Source organism: Carlito syrichta, unplaced genomic scaffold, assembly GCF_000164805.1.
Source record: "Carlito syrichta isolate Samal-C Ts95f unplaced genomic scaffold, Tarsius_syrichta-2.0.1 Scaffold116864, whole genome shotgun sequence".
NCBI classification, from domain to species: Eukaryota; Metazoa; Chordata; class Mammalia; order Primates; family Tarsiidae; genus Carlito; species Carlito syrichta.
The window spans coordinates 51,123-75,884 of NW_007060960.1; the positions used below are offsets into that span (position 1 = coordinate 51,123).

At 38.6% G+C, this 24,762-nt stretch overlaps 1 protein-coding gene across 1 annotated transcript in view; it reads left to right on the forward strand.

Moving 5' to 3' along the window:
- LOC103276990 (mannosyl-oligosaccharide 1,2-alpha-mannosidase IB-like) overlaps nt 1-24,559 on the forward strand; it is a 73,710-nt gene extending 49,151 nt beyond the window's left edge. Inside the window, exons 6-7 of the mRNA XM_021706970.1 lie at nt 20,722-20,834; nt 23,004-24,559. Of these exons, the coding sequence (XP_021562645.1) occupies nt 20,722-20,834; nt 23,004-23,068 (178 nt within the window). The 3' untranslated portion in view covers nt 23,069-24,559. The remainder of the gene's footprint in view (nt 1-20,721; nt 20,835-23,003) is intronic.
- Nucleotides 24,560-24,762: the final 203 nt, after the last annotated feature.

Consider the following 24,762-nt stretch of genomic DNA (forward strand, 5'->3'; position numbering starts at 1 on the left):
TTAAGAATTTATGCCACATTCACAGTAGATCTCGTAGAGCCAAAAGCAATTACATTTTTTTGTAGACTCTTCACAATATAATATTAAGTGCCCATGTGCATGTCTAACACATATGTGAACATGTTAATATGTATTTCAACAATATCAAAATGTGAACTACAGTACACTTAAATCAGTGTTATTTTGGCTTTTAAAAATACTTTTTGTTTTTGTTTTTATAAATATTAAAAACTTTTAGAATTAATATGCATTTAGAAAAAAATAAAGTCAAATCACTGCTAAATATCAAAATTAATTTTATATAGAGCAAAGCTTTAAATATAAAATGAAATAAAATCATGAAAAAGTTGGAAGTTTTTTTTCAGCTCTGGGAGTGAGATGGCATGGTACAAATCCCAGAAGTCATAGAAGATTTAAACTTTTATTTATTTTATTCTGTTTTATTTTTTATTTGCTTTTGAGTTAAGATCTCACTCTGTCACCCAGGTGGCACGATCACAGCTCACCACAGCTTTGACTTCCTTGACTCAAGCGATCCTCCCACCTTGGCCTCCCAGAGTGCTGGAATTACAGGCATGAGCCACCACATCCAGCAGATTTAAAATTTTAATTACATTAAAAAAAAAGCATCTGTAAGAAAAAAAGAGAATTTTTTACTTTGTAAGAAACATTTTTATTTTGTGAGAAACAAGTAAAATACAAATGATACCTGGGAAAATACTAAGCAAGTTTTTTTTTAAATTAAAAGTTATTAAGAAAAATTACTAAGCTAAAAATAAGTGAAAGTAGTTCCTATTAAAGAAATGCGTATAAACACATGAAAAATAAATGCTTGATCTACTTATAAAAAAGAAATAAAACGAAGGATTAGATACCATGCTTTATTTACTCTAGATTGGTTAGGATTTTTAAAGTTTTGTGTTCTGGTGTCGGCAAGGATGAAGACACTGGTCACTTTCAGGCGCCAAAGCGAGTGGCCGTTGTTAGGTGCTGGGGGGCGGAATTACTGGAGGGGAGTCTGCTGACATACTGAGTGCATGTGCCTTTTACTTTTGGAGTGTCGCGCCTCCAAGTCAAGGCTAGTGCTGTTTTTACTATAGCATATTTTTTGATTGCAAAAATAATATATAGACATGACAAAATGAGTTAAATAGCATAAAACTGACAGAATGAAAAATAAGAGTTTCTCTGTGCCTCACATCCAGTCTACTTCCCAAAAGACTAATTATTGAACAGTTCTTGATTTGTCCTTTTGGATATTTTCTGGGTATATGCAAACATACAAAAATACATTTTTTTTTTTGAGTTGGAGTCTCACTCTGTCACCCAGACTGGAGTGCAGTGGCCGCTCCCGGCCACCGCAGCCTCAACCTGCTGGGGCTCCGGCGATCCTTCCGCCTCAGCCTTCCAAGTAGCTGGAATTACAGGCATGTACTACCACGCCCAGCTGATCTTTTGATTTATTGTAGAGATGAAGTCTCACTGCCCAGGCGGGTCTCGAACCTGCGGGCTCAGGCAATCCACTCACCTCAGCCTCCCAAAGGCGTGGGATTACAAGCTGAGCCACCGAGCCCAGCTCAAAAATACATATTTATAATTGATTTACTTTTTAATGGCCTTTTATTATTCCCCATAAATACTGCTATATAACTACTGGTCTGAAACTTGTATTTTTCATCTTTTTATGTGGAAAGATTTCCATATTAGTGTCTCTAAGTTCACTGAGGAATGTATCATACTTTGTTTAATCAGTACCCTATCATTAGGTCTATAAGTTGTTCTAGTTTTTTTTGTTTTTTGTTTTGCTTTTATAAACATTGTTACAGTGGGTGTCCTTTTACATTTATCTCTGCTCCCTGTGTGAAGATATGTAAATATTAGTTCGATTTCTAGAAGTAAAATGCATGACTGGGTAAAATGGCATGTGCATTTGAATTAGAACTATAATTAAGCAAAAGAAACCAAGAGAGCTGATGCTTCACAAAGCTTCTCACAGATAGAAGGCTTTGGAAGTTCAGGAGAAAAGAACGTGTTTTAGAAAATTAACTCATCTGAAATGGCTAGAATCAGGAGGGTATTTTGGAAAGTATGGAGACATTTAGTACCTAATAGCATGAAGTAAAGTTTGAATGAATAGGCTTTTGAAAAACGTTAATCTTAAACTATTTTGAATCTTAAGTGATTTAGTGTAAACTCAGACAACAGAATAAATCAATTAAAATGTGTTGTCTATAGGTTAAGAACACAAACAGTCAAACAATCCAAGGTTTCAGCTACTAAGAAAATGGTGATTAAAATATGTAGATGAGACAGTGTAATGTATGAGAGTTTGTCTAACAAGTATTTGTTGCTAAAAGTGCCTGTGTATCAGTTGTGCCTCATGTAATAGATCAGTGAATATAAGGGAGAACAATCCTGATACCAAGGAGGCTACATCCTAACAAGCTCTCTACCTTATAATTTTGCTATATAGTTTGAGTGCTTGCCTATGAAAATATGCCCTATGTGTGTCATTGGAACCCTTCATTATTCTCCCCCGAGTTCTGCTTTATTTTTCTTCATTACTACCTGACATAGATTTTTTTTTTTTTAATTTTTTTGAGTTGGAGTCTCACTCTGTCGCCCAGACTGGAGTGCAGTGGCCACTCCCAGCCACCGCATCCTCGACCTGCTGGGCTCCAGCGATCCTTCCGCCTCAGCCTTCTGAGTAGCCGGAACTTCAGGCGCGCGCTACCACGTCTGGCTGATTTTTTGATTTATTGTAGAGATGAGGTCTCGCCAAGTTGTCCAGGCGGGTCTCGAACCCGCGGGCTCAGGCAGTCCACTCACCTCAACCTCCCAAAGACGCAGGATTACAGGCTCAGCCACCGAGCCCGGCTAGATAATTTTTTTTAACTGTCTTCTACCAGTAGAATGTAAGCTCCATAACTGTAGGTACCTTTCCTTTTAACTACTCTGATCTCCCCAGCACCTAGCACAAGAAGCACTCAGTAAATATGTGTTGAATTTTTTAAATAAATCTTTAGTTTTTGTAATGCAAGGGGAAAAGTTAGCTGCTTGCTTCTCTGCTCTGATCGCTCTTAAGTAGTAATCTTTAATTGTATCATTTTCAATAGTATTTTCTTTTTTCTTTGTTTCTTTTTTTCGAGTTGGGGGATCTCTGTTGCCCAGGCTGGAATGCAGTGGCATGATCATGGCCCACCACAGCCTCAGCCTCCTGGGCTCAGGTGATCCTTTCACCTCAGCCACCTGAATAGCTGGGACTACAGGCAACACACCACCACGTCTGGCTAACTATTGTATTTTTTGTAGAGGCATGTCCTCGTGATGTTGCCCAGGCTGGTCTCGAATTCCTGGGCTCAAGCAGTCTTCCTGCCTTGGCCTCCCAAAGTACTGGGTGTATAGACATGAGCCACCACACTCAACCTTGCAGTTGTATTTTTAAAGGCATTACCTGATCATTCTAGATAATAGTTCAGATTGTTCACTAACTCCCTATTATTTTTTCTACTTTAATTTTCTCCGTAGCACCTGTCTTCTAAAGCAGCCTATAATTTTCTTAAGCATTTCTCAATCAGAATATAAACTCTAAGAAGAGTTTACAAGGTTTTGTATGTTTTGGTTTTTGTTGTGTCCCCAGCATCTACTACAGTGGGGCCACACTACAATATATGTTTCCGTATTAAATATTTGCTTAGTAAAGGGTTGGATCATTTCATTACAAAAGAGAGAACTAAAAAACCACAGCGGTTTGATAAGCTCTTGTAAAAGTAGGAGTGGGAAGGTAAGGGAAATCATGGACATACTTTATTTTCTGGTCGGGTCTCAGGGCTTGATCTCTGAATTAAATCAGTGAGAAGAGGTAGCTCATAGGGAGCCAAGGACTTGATAAAGCAAAAAGGGCCCAGGCAAGGTGTGAAAACGGGAGCCAGGGTCGAGGGGCTGCTTTTGGTAGAGACACAAAGGTGCAGATGCCACACGAAGGAGAAAACAGAAATGCCACAGACTCAGTGTTAAAGTTACACGAGGTGGGTAACCTAGAGGAGTGGGTCTCCTGCTCGAGCTGCATCAGAGTCACTTGGAAGGCTTCTTAAACTGTGGAATGTTTGTCGCCATTGCCAGTTTCTGTTTACTAGGTCTGGAGTGGGGTTTAAGAATTTGCATTTGTAATGAGTTCCCGGGGATGCTGATGATACTGGTCTGGGGAAGCCCTACTTCGAGACTGGCGTTGGTGACTCAGTAAAAGATTTGTGGAAGCAATTAGGGATCGAGACGTTAACTGTACTGACAAGGAAGTGAAGTCAGGTAGGCAAATCTTTGCTCACCTACTATATTTATGTAGTCCAGTCTCTTGGAATAGATATACTGGAGGACTAGAGTCATGCTCTCATGTAATTCATCTTGGGTCCTGTCACAGTGCAATCTAAATATTAGGCACTGGGGACACAAACACACACACGCACACAATGAATTCCACGTGTGCTATTTCGTATAAGCATTTTTTCAGTTTCAAAACTGCATACTTTGAAATATCGTTGCCAGTTTCTTTTGCTACAGCAGAGGGAGCTACAACCCAAATTGTACTTATGTAGCTGTAACAGACTATAATTTCATTTTCCTTTTCTATCCTTGTTTATTAGTCTTTTTTTTTTAACTGTTAAAATCAACTTTCTTGAAGTATTTTAAGTGTATTGGCAAATGTTTTTTAAGCCTGAGTAACTACTATCTTAATTAATATATGGAACATTTTCATCCTAATTTTGCAGCCCGCACCCCACCCTCAAACTCCTGTTTGCTTTCTAGGTTGCCTCTTCTAGAATTTCATATAATTTGAACCATGCAGTATTAGGGAGGAGGAAAAAGAGAGTTGTTAAGGGGCACAGAGTTGCAGTTTTGTAAGATGACCAGTGTGAATATACATTAACACCACTGAACTGCACACTTAAGATGGTTAAGACACTATATCTTATGGTTTTCAGGGCAGTAACATTTATTTTGTGTCTGCCTTCTCTTCAAGCATAATATTTTAAAAGTCGATCTATGTGCATTTACCAGAACCTCATTCCTTTCTATTGACGAACAGTATTTTGTTTGAGTGTATCACATTTCATTTGTCCAGTCACTTTTAAAGGTCTGTTAATCATGTTTTTAAAATGAATCAGAAAAATAAAAGGAATTAAGTTTGTTTTACCATTTGACTGCACTTAAGTATCTTGCTCTCAATTTTTTTGGTTTTTTTTTTTTAGTCTCTCCCTTAAAAGTAACTAATTTTATCTAATTTGCTATTGTTAAATAAGTAATTATTTATTACCAAATAATTTGCTATTATTAAATAGAATTCTAAGTGTTTTAAATCTGTGCTTCTTTAAAAAAATGTAGGAACTGAATTTTATGGCAATAATCATCCTCTCAAAACTCAAGTAAATATTGTCGCCTGCACTTTATTGCCCTGAATTTGTCCTGGTTTTTGAAAAATTATTTGAGACTTTTAGTTCTCCCTTTGCAAACAGTTTTACTAAGCAAGTTTCCTTGATATTTAGCTTGGTTTGCTAATTAACTGCTTTTTCCAAGGGAAAATACTTAATTATTACAAAGAAAGTAATAAATGAATAAAGTAATAGATTGGTGATAATGATTTGTTCTAATATCTAGAAGGTAAGTCTATATGGATTTCACTGTAAAATTGTTTCAACATTTCTACTTTTGAAAGTTTCATAATATATGAGGAAGGAGGAAAAGTCTGGTAAATTATTATCCAGGATAATAGGGTACTATTGCTGATGTTCATGTCATATCCTCTCAATTCTAGTTTTCTTTTTTTACCACTTCTGTTGTCTTCATTTGCCTGTGAAGCTATTCTAACATAAGCAAATAACTGACTATTGAAACTAATTCCGTAGCGATTGAGGTTTTGAAGTAAGTTCAAAGACAGTCCGATAAGGGTTTTGCCCATAAAACATCAAAAGTAGTCTGACTTTTAAGTTTGTCAGCCGTGGTGTCTAAGTAATATATTGGGGGAGAGAAGGGAATCCGTGGGACCACTGGGAGTGAGGATTCTCAGATATGGAGAAAACAGTCCAAGAGGGAGAACGGAAAAGACAAAGCCACCGTTCCCTTCCGTTTATCTCTTATCTTGTCTGTAGCTGGATTCTGAAGTGAACCTTCTACCAAGAGAGGGCTACTTTTCCAGCTGGGTGAGAAAAGTACCGTCAAGTCCCCTGTTCCTACTCTTCTCTGCTCACTTCTCACTGAGGCAAATGAAGTCGAGGAAGTAAATATTTATTAAGTGCCTGCTTTCTTCAGAATTGTGCTATTTGAGGTTAAAGTGCATGAAAGATATACTCTACCCATGAAGAGTACATGCTTGAAGTGTAGTTAAAAAATCTCCACGCTGGGCTCGGTGGCTCAGCCTGTCATCCCCAGCACTTTGGGAGGCCGAGGTGAGTGGATTGCCTGAGCCCGCGGGTTCGAGACCCACCTGGGCAACTTGGCAAGACCTCATCTCTACAATAAAATAAAAAGTCAGCCGGGCGTGGTAGCACACGCCTGTAGTTCCAGCTACTTGGAAGGCTGAGGCGGAAGGATTGCCGGAGCCCAGCAGGGTCGAGGCTACTCCACTCCAGTCTGGGTGACAGGATGAGACTCCAACTCAGAAAGAAAAAAAAGAAAGAAATCTCCTATTTCTAGGCATGGACAATTCAATAAAAGTACAGAATATGACTGGGCAAGGTGACTCAAGCTTGTAATCCCAGCACTTTGGGAGGCTGAAGTGAGGGGATTGCCTGAGCTCACAGGTTCGAGAACAGCCTGGGCAACTTAGCGAGACCTTATCTCTACAATAAATGAAAACATTAGCCGGGCATGGTAGTGTACACCTATAGTTCTGGCTACTTGGAAGGTGAGGCTGAAGGATTACCTGAGCCCAGCAGGTCGCTGCTGGGGTGACTGTGAGCATGCCACTGCACTCTAGCCTGGGCGACCGAGTGAAACTCCAACTCAAAAAAAAAAAAGGTACAGAATATGTATATATGTGTGTGTGTATATATATACACACACACACACATACATATGTGTGTTATACAGAATATACATATTATACACAAACGCACACACAGTTGGCCCTCCATATCCATGGTATCCTTGGCTTCTGTATCAGTGGACTCAACCAACCATGGATTGAAAATATTGGGGGGAAAATGGATCTGTGTTGAACATGTACATATCTTTTTCTTGTCATTGTTCCCTAAGCTATGCAACTGTTTACATAGCATTTGCATTATATTAGGTACTGTAAGTAATCTATAGATGATTTAAAGTATATGGAAAGATATGCAAATATGATGTCACTTTATATCAGGAATTTGTTCATCCAAGGATTTTGGTTTCTGCAGGAGGTCCTGGAACCAGGTACCCCACAGATTGGGAGGGATGACTGTGCTCAGTGCTCAACAGAATATAAGTGTTTGGGAAATTCAGAGAAGGGAACTTTTTAAATAAGATATTAATCAGTGAGGTGAAACAGAAAGTTCCACTTCGTGCAAAGAGGAATCCAACTTGAGAAAACGCCATTAAAAAAGTGAGAAAACTAGACTGACGAAAGTGTATTCATTAGGAGAGTTAGCCGAAAATAGACGTCTAGAATCAAAATCGGGGAGCCACAGCAGGGATGACCCTTGAGGACGTTGTGCTAAGTGACACGAGTCAGGAGAAGACAGATACCGTGTGATTCCACTTGTATGAGGCATCCATGATAGTCAGATTTGTAGAAACAAAGTAAAACGATTGTCACCATGGATCTGGGGAGGAAAAATAGAGTTACTGTGCAAAGGGTATATAGAGTTTCAGTTTTATACGACGGACAGTGTGACTATACTCAGTACTACAAACTATACACTTAAAAATGGTTAAGATGGTAAATTTTATGTTTTTGTTCCAATAAACAAAAATCAGGGAAGCAATGACGTGTTAGGACATTAAAAGATAAAACGCAAAGCACCCACACTTCAATTCCAGCCTCCGCACATCTCCAACCCCTTCAGTCCAGCTTTTCCCTTTAAAACGATCTCTGCCCTATTCTCGCTACCATTCCTGAAATATTAATATTCAGTGTAAAATCACATTTAGAGTAGTACCTCGATATATAATTTATTTGGACCCTTGCAATAATTTAAAACAGCAGATTATATCCCAGGTAGACAAGAGCCCCAAAAGGAGAAAACGAATTTGTTATTTTAAGTTGCTACTGCAAGTGTAGTTGAATTGAGGTAAAGACAGATGTATTTAGTGTCCATTTTCACAAAATTCTAGAAAGTCATGATGTGAAAGCATTAGAGAACTGGTGATTGTGAAAAGTCAGAGAGGTTTCTAAGAACAAGTTCTTGCTGGACCAAGAGTTAATAATAGGCCGGAAGGTAGGGGATTCCATGATCATAATCAGATGGCATTCAGCAAATTGATGAAGTCTCTCAAAATGGACAGGTAGAGCTTCTGCTTACTCCAAAGATGGGACCAGATTTACCCTCCCACCTGAAATAAATGAAATATGTATGTGAAGCAGTGGCTTTCAAAACACCATACAGTAGGCAGTGAAGGACAGTGATCCCTGAGAGATAGAAAACACATGAAGTGAGCCCTTTGATTGCTCCTGAGAGTGTCCAGAACATGACACAGGTAGGAGGACCTAAGACAAAGCCCAGCAGACTCCTTGAGGAGAGAGACTCCCTGAGGAGGAGCTGTGAGTGAGGGGAAACTCAGGCAGCTGGAGTTAACAGGACACTGCCAGAGAGGAGAGAGCTGCGTAGGGAACGTGAAGCCTTCAGCAGAGTCCTGATGATCACGAGCATGTGAGGAGCCTCCCCAAGGTGAAGGAAAGAGTCATGTGAGAGGCTTAGAGGGCACAGTTTCTGGTGCTCACATGGCTAGGAGCCGTACCTGTTACCAGCACCCATTCATAATTCAAGGGTCACTGAGTACTACCTCAGTAGTAGGCAGTCATCTTTTGCTTTTGATCTACATAACAAATAATGAGAGGAAGACCTGAAAGGATCGAACTCTTTCGGAGTAATCCAACTACATCCTTGAACAAAAGTCAAGATTTAAGGGAATGTAAAAATATCCAGCACCCAAGATGGTAAAATTTGGTATCCGGTCAAAGATGACTATGTATGCAAAGAGGCAGTAAAATATGACCCGTAACGAGAAGAATCAACTGAAGCCAACTTAGAACTGATAGAGATGTTAAAATTAACAAACAACGACATTAAGATGTTTGTGATAATTATATTCCATATATTCAGAAGGTTAACTAGAGACCTGGAAGACATAAAAACCCAAATCAAATTTCTTGAAACAAAAACTATAATGTCTGAGTTTTAAAATATACCAGATGATATTATTGGCATATTAGACATTGAAAAAGTTAAAATTAGTGAACTGGAAGACTTAGCAATAGAAACTATCCAAAATGAAACAAAAAGAAGAAAAAAATTTTATAGAAAGAGCATCGTGGTGAGCTGTTTGACAATTTAAAGTGTCTTAAAATATATGAAATTGGAATCTCCAAATAAGAGGACAAGAGAGAATGGACAAAACAGATATTTAAAGAAATAATGGCCAAAATCTTTCCAAACTTGTTGCAAACTATACATGCATAGATCCAAGAAGCTTAACAAACTCAAGCATAAGTAAAAGGAAGCAAACATCATCACAGCACATTATAATCAAATTGCCCAAAACCAGGGATAAAGAAAAAAAAAGTCTTAAAAGAGGAAAAAGAGAAGGTAAAAACAAGCAAATATAAGAATGATAGAAATAGAGAATCACCCATAGAATTTTAAAATTCTCTCCTGATACAGGAAGTTGAAAGGCTTAAAATAATTTTACAGGGGATCTTTATAGCATGACAACTCAATAATTTAGTAAAAAAAAAACAAGAATATTTACCACCTAGGGTTGACTCACAATTCTGAAGAATCAATAATTTATTATAAAACAAAATCAAAAAACTATTGTAAAGAAGCTTGATGGTTTCTTTGGCTTTATAGAAGTTTGTCAGTTTGATGAGGTCCCACTTGTCTGTCTTATCTCTTGTGGCGTATGGGCACTTGGGGTTTTGATCAGGAATTGGTGGCCAGTTCTGATTTCTATACGGGTGTATGCTGCATTTTTCTACGGTTCTTATAGTTTGAGGTTTTACGTTTAGGTCTTTGATCCATTTATAGTTGATTTTTGTGTATGGGGATAAGGGGGGGTCCTGTTTTAATATTCTGCATGTGGTCATCCAGTTTTCCCAGCACCATTTATTGAATAGGTTCTCCTCTCCCCAGTGGTTGGTGGCAGAGACTCTGTCGAAGATGAGTTGGTTGAAAAATTGCTTCTGGAATCTCTATCCTGTTCCATTGGTCTATATGCCTGTTCTTGTACCAATACCAGGCTGTTTTGATTATTGTAGCTTTATAATGAAGTTTAAAGACTGGGAGTGTGATACCTCCTGCTTTGTTGTTGTTGTTTTTTGTTTGTTTTGTTTTGTTTTTGCTGAGGATTGTTTTGGCTATTCGTGGTTATGTTTTCATATGAATTTCTGTATTGTCGTTTCCAGGTCTGAGAAGAATGCTGCTGGTAATGTAATGGATATTGTGTTAAATCTGTAGATAGCCTTGGGTAGAATGGACATCTTAACAATGTTAATTCTTCCAAACCACAACCATGGAATATTTTTCCATTTGTTTGTGTCATCTTTGATTTCCTTGAGCAGTGTTTTATGGTTTTCGTTGCAAAGGTCTTTCATGTCACTAGTTAGGAAGATGCCAAGGTATTCCATTTTCATTTTGTGTGTGTGTGTGTGTGTGTGTGGCAATTGTGAATGTGATTGTGCTTTTTATTTGGGTTTCCGTTTGTTTATTGTTGGTGTATGGGAATACGACTATCTTTTGCACAATTATGTTATACCCTGAGACTTTGCTAAAGTCCTTTATCAGTGCAAGGAGGTTTTTGAGAGATTCTCTTGGGTCTTCAAGGTATAGCATCATGTTGTCTGCAAAGAGGGATAACTTGACTTCCTCTTTTCCTATTTGGATATGGTTGATCTCCTTCTCTTGTCTGATTGCTCTAGCTAGGACTTCCAGCACTATGTTGAACAGGAAGGTTGAGAGTGAGCATCCTTATATTGTTCTGGTTTTCAGGGGAAATGGTACCAATTTCTGTCTGTTTAGCAGTATGCTGGCTGTGGGTTTCTCGCAGATGGCTCTTACTATTTTGAGGTATGTTCGTCTATGCCTAGATGTTTGAGGGTTTTTAATCAAGAAGGGTTGCTGGATTTTATCAAAAGCTATTCCCACGTCTAATGATATAATTGTGTGGTTTTTGTTTTTACAACTGTTGATATATTTAATTACATTTATGGTCTTACAAATGTTGGACCAGCCCTGCATCCCAGGGATGAAGCCTACTTGATTGTGGTTGATGATTTTTGAGATGTGTTGTTGAATCCAGTTTGCTAGCATCTCGTTGAGAATTTTGGTATCTATGTTCATCAAGGATATTGGCCTGCAGGTTTCTTTCTTTGTTGGATCTTTACCTGGTTTGGGTATCAATATGATGTTAGCTTCGTAAATTGATTTGGGGAGAGTTTTATCTTTCTTAATTGCCTGGATTACTTACAATTAGCTTCGTAAAAAGATTTGGGGAGAATTTTATCTTTCTTAATTGCCTGGATTACTTACAATAAGATTGGCAGTTCCTCCTTGTATATTTTGTAGAATTCTGCTGGAAAGCCATCCGGTCCAGAGATTTTTTTTGTAGGTAGTTTTCTTATGACATAGTCAATTTCTTGGGTTATTGGTCTATTTAGGGTCTTGATTTCTTCTTGTTTCAACCTGGAGAGGTTGTGTGATGTCAGTCCTCCATTTTCTTTAGGTTTTCAAGTTTGTATCCATATAAGTGAACATAGTAGTCTTTAATAATCTTTTGTATTTCTGCAGGGTCAGTTGTGACTTCATCTTTTGCATTTCTTATTGTGTTTATTTGGGCTTTTTCTCTCTTTTTCTTGGTCAGTCTAGCTAGGGGACCATTAATCTTGTTTATCCTTTCAAAGAACCAGCTTTTTGTTTCGTTGATTTTTTTTGGTATTATCTTTTTGTCTTCTATGTCCCAAATTTGGGCTTTTATTTTGGTGATCTGGATTCTTCTGCTGAAGTTGGAGTTTTGGTGATCTTGCTTTTCCAGCTTCCTTAGATGACTTGTTAGGCTGTTAATTTATGATCTTTCCATTTTCTTCATGTGTGTTCAAAGAGATATTAATTCCCCTCATAGTACTGTTTTCATGGCATCCCAGAGGTTTTGGTAAGATGTTTCTTCCTTTTCATTTGTTTCCAGGTATCTGTTATTCTCTCTGTTTTGATTTCCATGTTGACCCAGGAGCTGCTTAGCATCATGTGTTTAGTGTCCATGTCTTTGTGCGTTTTCGGGGAACTTTGTGTTGATATTTATTTTTATTCATCTGTGGTCTGAGAATGTACATGGCAGAATTTCAATCTTATGAAATTTGTTTATGCTTGATTTATGGTCGAGGATATGGCCAATCTTAGCATACGTTCCAAGTGGTGATGAGTAGAATGTATATTCCATGGTTGTTGTGTGGAGTGTTAGGTATGTTAAGTCCATTTGGTCAAGCTCCACCTTGAGGTTCCGGATCTCCTTGTTGATTTTTTTGTCTTGATGATCTGTCTAGGGTTGTGAGTGGGGTATTTAAGTCCCCAGCTATGATAGTGTTAGAGTCAATATCTTTTTTAAGTTCACCTAGAAGCTGCTTTATGAAAGTTGGTGCTCCCATGTTGGGTGCACGTATATGTTTAGGATGGATATTTCTTGTTGATGGATTGAACCATTTATTATTTATTATGTAGTGACCTTTTGTATCTTTTTAAATTTTTGGTAGCTTAAAGGGTATTTTGTCTGATATTAAGATCATGATTCCTGCTTTCCTTTGTGTTCTGTTCTCCTGAAATTTTGTTTCCCAACCTCTTTGAGTCTGTGAATGCCCTTTTTGGTGAGATGAATCTCTTAAAGACAATATATTGTTGCCTCATGATATTTTATCCATTTTACCATCCTATGTCTTTTCAGTGGTGCACTTAGTCCATTCACATTCAGGCTAATTATTGAGATGTGAGAGTTTATCCCTGTTATGAGGTTCTTACAGAGTTTGTTGTTGTTTTTAGTGTGATTTTTTGTTTGCTTTCTTTTGATTTTTGGGTTGATTCATATGTGTTTTCAGTCTTTTTCCGGCTTTTGAAGGGCATTGTTGTCTTTTTTGTTTCTTCTGTGTTTAATACTTTCTTAAGTGTTTCTTATAGAGCTAGTCTGGAGACACATAAGCTCTTAGGAATTGATAGTTTGGGAAAGATTTTAATTCTCCATCAGTGATGAAGCTTAGCGCAGCTGGGTAGGTAATTCTTGGCTGAAGTTGTTTATCTTTGAGAACTTTGAAGTTTGGGCTCCAAGCTTTTCTAGCCTGAAGTGCTTCTGTAGATAAATCTGCTGCTGTTGTAACTGGTCTTCCCTGGTAGGTAGTGTGACCTTTTTCTTTTGCTCCCTTTAGGATTTTTTCTTTTGTACCTGCTTTGTGTAGGTGAATTCCTATGTGTCTAGGATTTGGTCTACTCATTTGTCGTTTGCAGGGGTTCTCTGAATCTCTTGTGTTTGAATGGTCATGCCACTAATGAGATGAGGGAAGTTTTCTTGGATAATTTCGTGGAATGATTGTTCCAGGGTGGTCTCTGTCTCTCTTTCTACATCAGGAACACCAATTAATCTTAGGTTCGACCTCTTGAAATAATCGCTCGTCTCTTGAAGGTTTTGTTCTTTTTAAACTTCTTTTCTATATTTTTGACAGTTTTGGTTAGTTCCATATTTTGGTCCTCAAGCTCTGAGATTCTTTCTTCTGCTTGGCTAATTCTGCTTTCCATGCTTATCAGTTTGTTATTTATTTAATTCACTGTATTCCTTATGGCTGTTATCTCAGTTATCAGCTCTTCATTCTTTCCTCTTTTCTCTCCTCAGTTCTATTTATTCTCTCTATGAATGTCTTGATATCTGGGTTTGTGGTTTGAGACCAGTCATTCTGGGGGCTCTTTGTTGTTTGCGTTCTGAAGTCTATATTGTCAGTGTAGATTTTCTCCCTGCCCCCACCCTTTTGTTAACCTCTTCTTTAATTCTGTTGTTCTGGGATGGGAGTGTAGCTTCTACCTCTGTTTGCTCAATCTCTTATTCTTCCTTATGTGGATCTTCTGGCTTTGTTCAGTTCTGAAGCTGGACTGTGGGTTGGGGCTGTACTCTTTGCAGTTTTGATATTTAATTGGGGGGGAGTTATGATTCAGTAACTGTCTGCAGATCCCAATATCTGCTGACAGGTGTGTTGGCCCCCTGGAGCCCACTTCTCACAATCTTACAATCTGTCCCTGCAGTGGGTATAGGTTTGTTCCATGAAAGCAAAATGAGGTAAGAAAAAAGAAAAGAATGGAAAAAGGAAGGAGAGGGATAAGAGGAAGGTGGAGAGAGAGAAGAAGTAGAGGGGGAAAACAGACAGCATACCAACTGGCAATTGGAAAGGGACACAAACCAAGACAGAACAGATTTTAAAAACCTAAAACATACAGATAACACACAAACTGACGAAAAAACCCCTATTGATGCACTTGCCCTCTAAAATACCTGTACACAAACAGGAAGTCTTTAAAAAACAGCAATAAAATAATGGAAACAAAGCAATTATGAAAACATAATCAAAAATAGAAAGAAAAACAGAAGAGAAAAAAAAATTAAAAAGAGCAAAATAAAAAACAAAACTTGCTCTGAGGTCCTTGCTGTAAGTCCAGCTTCCTTTCAGCTCTGATCTCCTGCCCCGCCTCAAGAGAGTTGCCCTCACTGTGGGTCAGATGCCCCATGGACTGTTGTGGGAGGAGGGCGGATCAGATCTGGACCCACTGGGCTGGCTGCCTGTTGAGTTTCCCACTCAGATCTGAAGTGTCTGTCGGATCCAGCGTAGGGGAGGGGTTTCTGCTTCCCCGACTTCCATGAGAAGACCTCGGGGTCCCAAGTTGGAGGCTGGGTGGAGCTGGGCAGGGCAGTGGGGTCTCTGCCCGCTCCCAGGATAGAGAAGATGGCTCCAGTCGGCGTCTCCTCACCCGCCGTGTGGCTGCTCTCCAGCTCTCCCTGATCTTCTCTCTCCACGGTGGGATTCCGGCTCCCACCGCTTGACTGTCCCAGGGGATGGTGTGGGCCGTGCCAGGCAAGGAGAATCAGCTGTGTTCCTTATTGCAGGCTCTTCTCAGGAGAGTCCCAAGAACAGCAGATGATCCTGTACACCGGTGACTCAATCCCAGGGCAGTGGGGCGTTGCAGTCACCTCTGGAGGAGAGCCCCGGGTGCAGGAACCCAAGTCTCCCCTGGATGGCTCACCCACCGGCCACACCACTCACTCAGAGAGTCTTATGGACACCTGCTTTTGCAGAGATTCTCACAGTTCAAACTGTCCGTTGCCATCTTGCCGGAAAATGGCGAAGATTTCTTATGTGTTATATCAAAAGCATAATCTGCAAAAGAACAGATTGATCAGCTAGTCTCTAAGTTTTAAATGCCTACTCTTTAAAGGACATTGATAAGAGAATGAAAAAACAAGCCAAGACTGGGATAAAATCTTCACAAATCTTATGTCTGATAAAGGACTCGTATCACAGGACTTGTATCTACATCGACGACGAATCCTCAGAACTCCAGAAGATAACATGCAGTCCAGTTAAAAACTGGGCAAAAGTTTTGAAGAGACGGCTCACCAAGGAAGATGCAAGGATGACAAACACGGGGACAGATGTTCAGCATGGCTAATACAGATCACAACCGCACACCTATTAGAACGTCAAAAGAGACCCACGCCCGGACTGATGTGCTTTCCTTTGCTTTGAACTTTTTATGTAGCGTTACAGCACATGGAATATCCTATAAACAAATGTGAAGAAAAAGCCAAGAAAATCAGTGGAGATGGTGCCTTAAATGTGTCCCCTCTAAACTTCAGTGCTGCTGGTGTGATAAGTAGTAAGAGGCAGTACCACCAGCTTTAAGAGGTGCCTAAGCCACGAAGCCTCCTCATTTGTGAATGGGATTAGGTACCCTTGTAGAAGGGCTTGATGGGAGGGAGTTTGTCCTGCTTGCCCTTCCACCTTCCATCATGTGAGGACGCAGCGTTCCTCCCCTCTGGACAAGGCAGCCCTCCCGGACAGGAACATTTGAGCAATTTTAAGACAGCATCTCAGTTGTGGACTTCCAGCTTTCAGAACAGTGAGAAATAAACTTCTTTATAAATTGCCCAGTCTCAGGTGCTCTGTTATAGCAACATAAAACAGACTAAGACATGAGGGTGAGGAGCAGGGGGGATTTAAAAGCAAAATATTTTGCCATTCCAGAGATTCCTGTTCACAAATGTAGCAAAGAAAGAAAGCAGTATTATCATCGAATGATCATTAAACCAGACTGCAGTTCACGTTACAGGTAATCCACAGAAAGAAGTCTCACCTTTCTATATAACCAGGCAGGTACAATACATGTTCTGAAGTTAAATAACATGTTCTTATATAAGAGTACTTGACAGCACCATTTGTTTTTTTTTGGTTTTTTTTTTTTTTTTGAGTTGGAGTCTCACTCTGTCGCCCAGACTGGAGTGCAGTGGCCGCTCCCGGCCACCACAGCCTCGACCTGCTGGGCTCTGGCGATCCTTCCGCCTCAGCCTTCCACATAGCTGGAACTAGAGGCGCTAACATGCCCGGCTAATTTTTTGATTTATTGTAGAGATGGTCGTGAACCCACAGGCTCAGGCAATCCACCCACCTCAGCCGCCCAAAGGGACAGCACCATTAGTTGTACATAATTTATTCTGAATTCACATGGTAATTGGGATGACTGTATTTGTTAGGAAAAAATAAAAACTTCTGTCTTTATGATGAGAAGGTAGTTAAATTTGAGACAAGGTACCTAAGCTAACCTCCCACAATGACTGGGAGACAGGTATGCTGTCTTCCTTGAGGTTTACATTTCAAAGACAGGGCTCCCAGGCTTATCAGAGAAACATACCTGGCTTGTAAAGCTGGCAAGAGTCTTATTTAAATTTCTGAAAGATGTACATGCATATCAAAGGGACAATCACAGATTTTCTCAAAGCAAGGATTCAAGAAAGGGAGAGGGGAAAATATCTTTCCCTTTTTACACCTGGAAAATTTTAACTTTTTAAAAATGAAACAGAGCTCTGACATTGTTTTCTTGCAGAATTAACAATCTTTTTTATTTTCTACCTCTGGGCTCTCTGTTATATGAGATAACCCCAATTGCTTACATAGTTTAGGTATTATGTATCCTATACAAAAGAAAAATCGTCTTCATTGATTTGGCCCCTAATGGCAGAGAAATATGAATTCTCTCCAGCTCTCTTTGATCGGAGTGCAAAGCCTAAACCTGCGGAATGCCAGAAATGTCTACTTCTTCCCCGTTTACCTTTAAAATGATATATACTTTACATTTGAATCCATAATATACCCACATTTGTTTTAATTGTTTTTCCTTACCTGTTGCCCTCCAAAAACAACTTTAAAATTTGAGAGATGTCAGGAAGGGCAGAGGAAGCAGATCTTTTGGGGAGGCTGAAAATTATTGTGTGTTTGATTGCATGATCTTTTAGAATATAATCGCCAATGAGTATCTTCAACTTAATTTGATATATTTTTAAAATAAAAAAATTCTATTCCAAAAGACATTATTTAGACATTAGAATTATAAATGAAATTGAAAGTTAGAATAAATTATTTTTCAGATAATAGAGATTTTTCTTATGAGTTACTTACAAGCTTCAGTGCAAGCCTTTTTAGAGTTATAACATCTATTCATAACACACTGAACATTACCACAGGTAGTTGTAAAAAATAATAAACAAGTTATCAAGGCTTAAAGGACTTACGTAAGAGCACATTAACATGGTGCATGGTTTTTATAGCCTTACCAGTTCTCTATAGACCCTCATGTCTCCTCGACTCTGGTTAACTTTTCTTTTAAAACTTCTCTAATTTGTTAACACCAGCACTTATATTGAGACAACTTGTGATGCCACCATGTCTTTTGAATGTCTTGGTCTTTACATGAGAGAAAGATAAAAGAGATGTATGTGAACAGCATTCAGAAATAGCTCTAAAGCATATGCTAGAACTGAAAACATCCTGTAAAACGGAGGTGTATAAAAGCACCTTTTCATATACCTACTACAGGCTTTTGTCAGTGTCATTTGTCACCTATAGTTTTAAAAAATCTTTGCAACAGAAAAAAAACAAGTAGTCTCATAGTTAATTTAGATTGTAGACTTTTCTCAATTTTCACAGCAAAGATTATGCTTCTCTAATTGTTTTATTTTTAAAATGCAGGTCAAATATCTTAAGTGGAAATTAGTAATAGTATATCATGTCATAGACACCTTCTGAATGTGCAATCCAAGGTTTAAAAGAGATTTAGCTGTATTACTTTAGTTTCAAACATTGATTTTTTAATAAATTTTTACATTATAATAAAGTATATAGGCTTGGACATATATAAAGTCTGCTTTCAGCTCCTGTTTCTAGGCATTATTTGCTTCTCCAACGAGTGATTAGTCTTGTTTCAGACCCCCAGGACCAAGCAGCAGTGCTAAGGTTCAGGAATGTCCTAGAGGGCAAGGAAGGAGGTGGCCTTCCTTTCCTAAGGCTGCTCCAGGACAATACCATGAGCTTAGTAGCTTCAAATGACAGCAGTTTATCTTCACCGGAATTCCAAATTCAGAGGCCTTCAACGGCGTTCCTTGGCGTGAAGCCGGGTAACTTCCATCTTTGCCTCTGTCTTCACAGGGCCTTCTTCCTTCCTGGTGTGTCTCTGGGCCCAAGTCTCCCTGTCCTTTCTCTTATAAAGACACCAGTTGTTGTATTTAGGGTCCACCTTAATTAAGGTTAAAGAGTGCTTTAAAAATACTGGTGATATCACTCTCTGTTATCTGGAACTTTCACATTCATCATCTTACTGGTTTTCATAACATTTGTTTACACGAAGTAATTTCATAGCCTCCCCAGTGGAAAGAAATCATTTTGTAGGAAACTTGAATTTTCTTCTCTCTACTCCTTCATTCACTCCTTCCCCCGGCGGTGAGATGAGGATGTTCCCGACATTCTTTAACCCACATGTCTCCTGGGCATGCTTATACCCAGCACACCAAGAGCTTGCCCTTGTGGTCTCTTCACAGTACGAGACCGAGCAGTGTCTCTTGTGTCCCACCAAGTTTGTGTTTTTAGTTCCAACTTACTTGCTGCAACCTGGTAAATAAATCAGAGTCAAGCAGGTCTAGGGCTGAAGAGTGAGGCAGGAAGCTCACTGCTCTCATTCCAGCTCTACCAGGCATAAAGCTGCTCTGGGATTCCCATTCACCTCAGTGTTGTATGTTTTTACTTTCTCATCCAGAACTGTAGCAGTAATCAGAAAAGATAATTAATATGCCTGTTTTCAAAACAAATTCTTCACCAAGGCTTTGTAAGGCCCAGCTAGTTATTACTAAGATCAGGAGTTAGAACCCTGGTTGCCTGACTCTAAAGGGATTGGCCTTTTATGTTCACTTTGATGACCCACCAATAGAATTCAGATGAAAGCTTTTCCAACATTATAGGTAAGACTCTTATCATGACACATTTGTAAATGTTCATGGGGCTACTGTGGCTTGCAGTCTTGAGAGGTCAGGATCCTTACCTTCACACAAACGGTGCTATTCCTATTAAGAGTGATAAAATAAACTAAGCCTCCCATAAACCTATAATGTTTCTGAAACCTTTATTTAACAACTTGCCATACCCATTCCAATGACTGAAAAACTACGATGATTCATGTATTAAGAGAAATGGTACAAAAGTCTGTGCTCTGTACAAATGCTTAATTTGTTTCCTTCAGTATTAGTAAATATGAATTAATTTCTAGTTCTGTGAGCCCTATACATTGGCAAAATATATGATTGACATTATGTGATTTTTAAAAGAATATCTTTGAGAAGAACAAAATCATGGACTTGCAGCACATTGGATGGAGCTGGAGACCATCATCCTACGTGACCTGGCACAGAAACAAAGAACTGAAGACCACATGTCCTCTCTCAAAAGCAGGCCCTGAGCGTCAGTCACACGAGCACAGGGGAGGGATCGGCAGTCTGGTCCCAGGGCGCTGCCAGGGGAGGAAGGGAAGGAGGAAGGCAGGGGGCCCTGACAACATAAAGGGTGCCTGGTCCTGTGCGAGGTGGGGTGAGAGCCAGTTAGAAGCCCCAACTTCTCTTGTTGCACCCTGTATCGCTATAGTAGAATTTGATAAAAGCAAATAATGCCTCTGAAAAATTACAAAATGGTTTCTCTTATGTCATTTTATAGCAGGTATTTCATGTGCCTCAGACAAGTATGTGGGATTTTTAAAGAAAATTACTCTAGTAGGTCTAACTGTTGATCTTTCTGGATCTTCTCACGTACTAGTCTGGAACGTGCTGCTTGTGTGCTTTGAGTCATTTGAGTGAGGCTCGTTTCTGTGAGGCTTTCTACTCCGGCTGCTCAGAATACGTTACTGGTTTTCTCTGCCGTAACTGATCTGCTTGTTGAATTCTCACGAAGCTCACTCCTCTCCTTTTTCTTTTCAGATATTTGTATCTGCTCTTCTCCGGTGACGACCTTTTACCTTTAGACCACTGGGTGTTTAACACAGAGGCTCACCCTCTGCCTGTGTTACGTTTAGCCAACACCACACTTTCAGGTAATCCTGCTGTTCGATGAAGGCAGCTCCAGAAGGACCGTTCTCACCTGTGTTTTGTTTACATGGACCACGGCAGAAATTGGTCTGGAGAGGTGGCTTTTGAAAACCTGGACCTCTGAGTCAACATGACGGGCTGAAACTATTCCCTGTTAAGACTTTTCAACTTGTAGATCAATCAACTTTGAAATTATTCCATTTTATACCTGACCAAAACATGTCCTGTTATGTTTAGGACAGAGACCTGATGTGCTTGGATTCTTCATGAGGTGGTCACATGAGACATGATGCCTGTCACTACCATATTGTTTTTAGAGTCCTGGAGTCTGGAGGCTAGACTTCCTCAGAGCAAGCCAAGAAGAGCGCCTGCCAGGGGTTAAGGTGGCCTTTGGAACCAATTCTGTATTTGTTTCCTCCTAGAGTGGAGCAGCTTTCAAATCAAATATTTACACATTGTTTATCCCTTTTTCCCCCCATTTTAATAATGGAATGAACTGAGATCAACAAGAGCAAAAGGATAGTGTAACCACATCAATGAGAAGAAGACTCAAGAAAGAAACAGAAGTACCTACCCTGTCTGAATTTTCAAGTTCCCCCTTGGGCGACCAGACTGGCAAAGATTTCAAATTCCAATCTACTTCACTGAAATTTCTTGGTTAAATTTAGTTTTCTCTGGGGGCATGATCTTAGAAAGAATGCTCTTCAAGTCTTTGTCTCCATATGGAATCATTAAAACTGCTCTTTATCATAAGCACTTCTTATGAGCCTGGGTTTGGGATTTTGTGCATGTAGTTCAGTCTAGTGTTGGTAGCATGACAAAAAGTGGGGGAAATGCCGCAGTTTGTTGCCTTGAAATCTGTTCTAGGAGAAATACTTGGTTTTGTTGGTAGGAGATTATTTTTCTGAACCAATAAATCTACCAAGTAAATTTTATCCACTTTAATCTCATAAAAAAGTTAGTAGGCTCATTCAACTTACAACTTTATTTATGTGGCTTGGCAAAATTCACCATACTATTATGCAACTCTGGATTTCCTTGATAAGCTAAATTACTTTTATAATTTATTACAGAAAAAAAAACACAGTGAAACTTTTAGACTATTGTATCTGGAATGGGTAATATGGAATCCTTTATTTATTATGGCGTCAAGTGAGTGAGCGGTTCACAAATATCTGTTTTTTATTTTCTCCAAGGATATTTATAGAAATCCAAATAATCTGAATAACTTCAAAATAATTTTCAGTAATTAAAGTGTGGTATAATTAACCATATTATACTAAAATTGGGGTACGCTAAGGGACTTTCTCTTACCATGAAGTTTTTTTTTTTTTTTTTTTAAAGAAAATTACTTTTCCAAAGAAATTACTAGTTCTGTATATTTTGGCAGAAAGAACTTAAATTTTATTAAAAAAAACTATAATGTAAAATGAATATGTAATACTTATAAATTTTCTGTCCCTTGAATTTATGTGACAGTGCAAGACAGTTTTTTCTTCTTTTCACTTAATTTAGACAGCTTCTGCTGACATTAATAAAAGTTGGAAACATTATAATTAGTACAGTGTTTACTCTGAATTTGAAGATTTCATGAAACAACATTTGTACAAGGAGCCTACCTTGGAATTCTAGAGGCTTATTTCCTTATTTGGTAACTTTTTTTAGCTTAGCTTTCAGATTGAAGGTTGGGAAAAGAGTTAATAATTTAATATAATTAAATGTTTTCTAAGGTTGTGAATCGTATGCCGCAAGTCATCAAACAATTCCCATAGTTCAGCCAATGAACTGTAAGTGATAGCCATTCCCAAGTATTTCAGTATACGTAGAAAATAAGGATATAGAGCCAGTTGCAATGAAGTCCTTAAGAGAGTTAAACTTTAGCATATATTTTGAAATTGTAATACCTTGTACTACTCGGACATTTAAAATTTTGAAATGTAAAAGGTAGATGATTAATCTTAGACAAGAAAAGGGAAAGTACTTGGTTCTTTAAAAAAAGTTAGTCTTTCTCCTAAAAATAGCACAAGCTCATTTATAAATCACTAAAAAAGCGAAAAACTTGAGTTGCAAAGACCCAGGGCAGCTGTGCACATAGCAATGAACTCTCTGAACTCTTTCTCTCTCTCACGTTGTTTAGAAAAATGCAGAGTAAAGGGCCTGTCTCAGTTCCCCAGGAACTTCAAGGGATGAGGAGACAAAGCCCCTGCCCCCAAGTACTCTGTCTGTATTGCTTAGATGACTAGGGCATAAGAGAAGGCAGGGAAGTATATGAGCAAAGACAGTTCTTGTATAAGCGAAAAACTTGAGAGGGACAGCAGAAGGGTCTTCTTCAGCACTCCCTGCCTTCTATGTGATGGTAAGACTAGAGCTTATAACAGTACTTCCATTTTTTTCTTCTCTGAATACCAAAGGCGATTAAAGTCAGCTACAAACGACTTGCCAGTGTCGGGTTTAATTTTTGTTAGAGACTTTTTAATTATTTTGGCCCAAATCAATCATCATCCCATGTTCTGCCTAGTTTCCAAGAAGATTCTTCACTTTCTTTTGTAAAGCCCCTTGTATTTCGTAGACCTCATTACTCAGGTTAAATACGCATTGCATTTATAAGACCTTCTGCAGAGAGCCTGGAAACACACTTTTCCAGGTGCCTCCATGAGGTGGTGCATAATGAATGTTCAACACCCTCCACCTTCTACGTTTATCTCCCTTCATTTTAGAGTTACACTCTTTGGTTTAAACCAGATTTTTTTTTTTAATTCAACCAGTGTGAAGTTGTTGAAACCAAGAGAATGGGACCCTACCCCAAAAGAAGTTTCAGTATTGAAAAATCAGTCTCCAGACTTTCTGGTGGGTTGCACATTTTATGTTTCTCTGCTACCAACTTGCTCCTTCCTTGAAGCAGATTTTTTTATGTAAAAGTAAGACCTGTGTGTTGAAGGAATGCGTTCTTTTTGTGGAGTGCCGACTCTGATTCTCTCTGATGTCATCCAGGCCCACCCGGGGCTTCGCTTGGTAGATTTTAGCCGAGCAGGTTGAGATCTTGATAATCATGCTCTCGTCTTCTACACTCTCCATTGCCAAAGCCTTTGTCAAAACTCAAGCTTGTTGGTGAAAGATTGTGCTTCCATTCTCATTATAACGCAGTTTCTCCTTCAGCCTGGATGTTTTGAACGAGTGCATGAGTAAATGAGAGAATGAGTGAGCAGACATTTGTGGAGCACCTAATATGTGCCTGGCACTTTCAAGCATTAGAACATGGTTCCAGTGGCATTTTCTGTATGAGAGGAGTTCCTACCATTTTAAATGTTTTCCAATGTGGATTGTGTTGCAAAATCTTTAATTTTCTATTTCATATAATTAAAGAGGAAAATAAAAGGTTTATAATATATTTTAAACAATGTGTTACTAAATAATACTAACAACTATAACTGTAGTTAAATAACTAAAGTCTCTTGAAAATATCAAAGAAATATTTGATTTCTGATGCAACTTTGACTAAAATATTTACTTTAGAAATAAAAACATTCTTATTTTGCTACATCACTTTAATTACATAATTAAAAATCAGTGTTTTATAGAAGTGCTGGTTATTTTATATTCAAAAGTTTTTGTTACATAATTCATGGGTAAAACTTGCAGTTATAAATTGTCTTTATTGTGGAATGGGTCCTACTAATAGTCCCATACTGTTAAATATATATATATATAAAATACTAAACTATTTTAAGTTACAAATAACAGATCCTAGTAGTAGTATTTTGAGTTTTCTTTAGATTTCTTTACACTCAAATTGGCTAGCTCCTAATCATCCACTCTTTATATAAATATATACATAAGTACAGTTATACACAGAGAAGTTTTTAATACTGTCTGTTTGTTAATAAACACAGTTGGAAGCCAGGCATGGTAGTGTGCGCCTGTAGTTCCATCTAC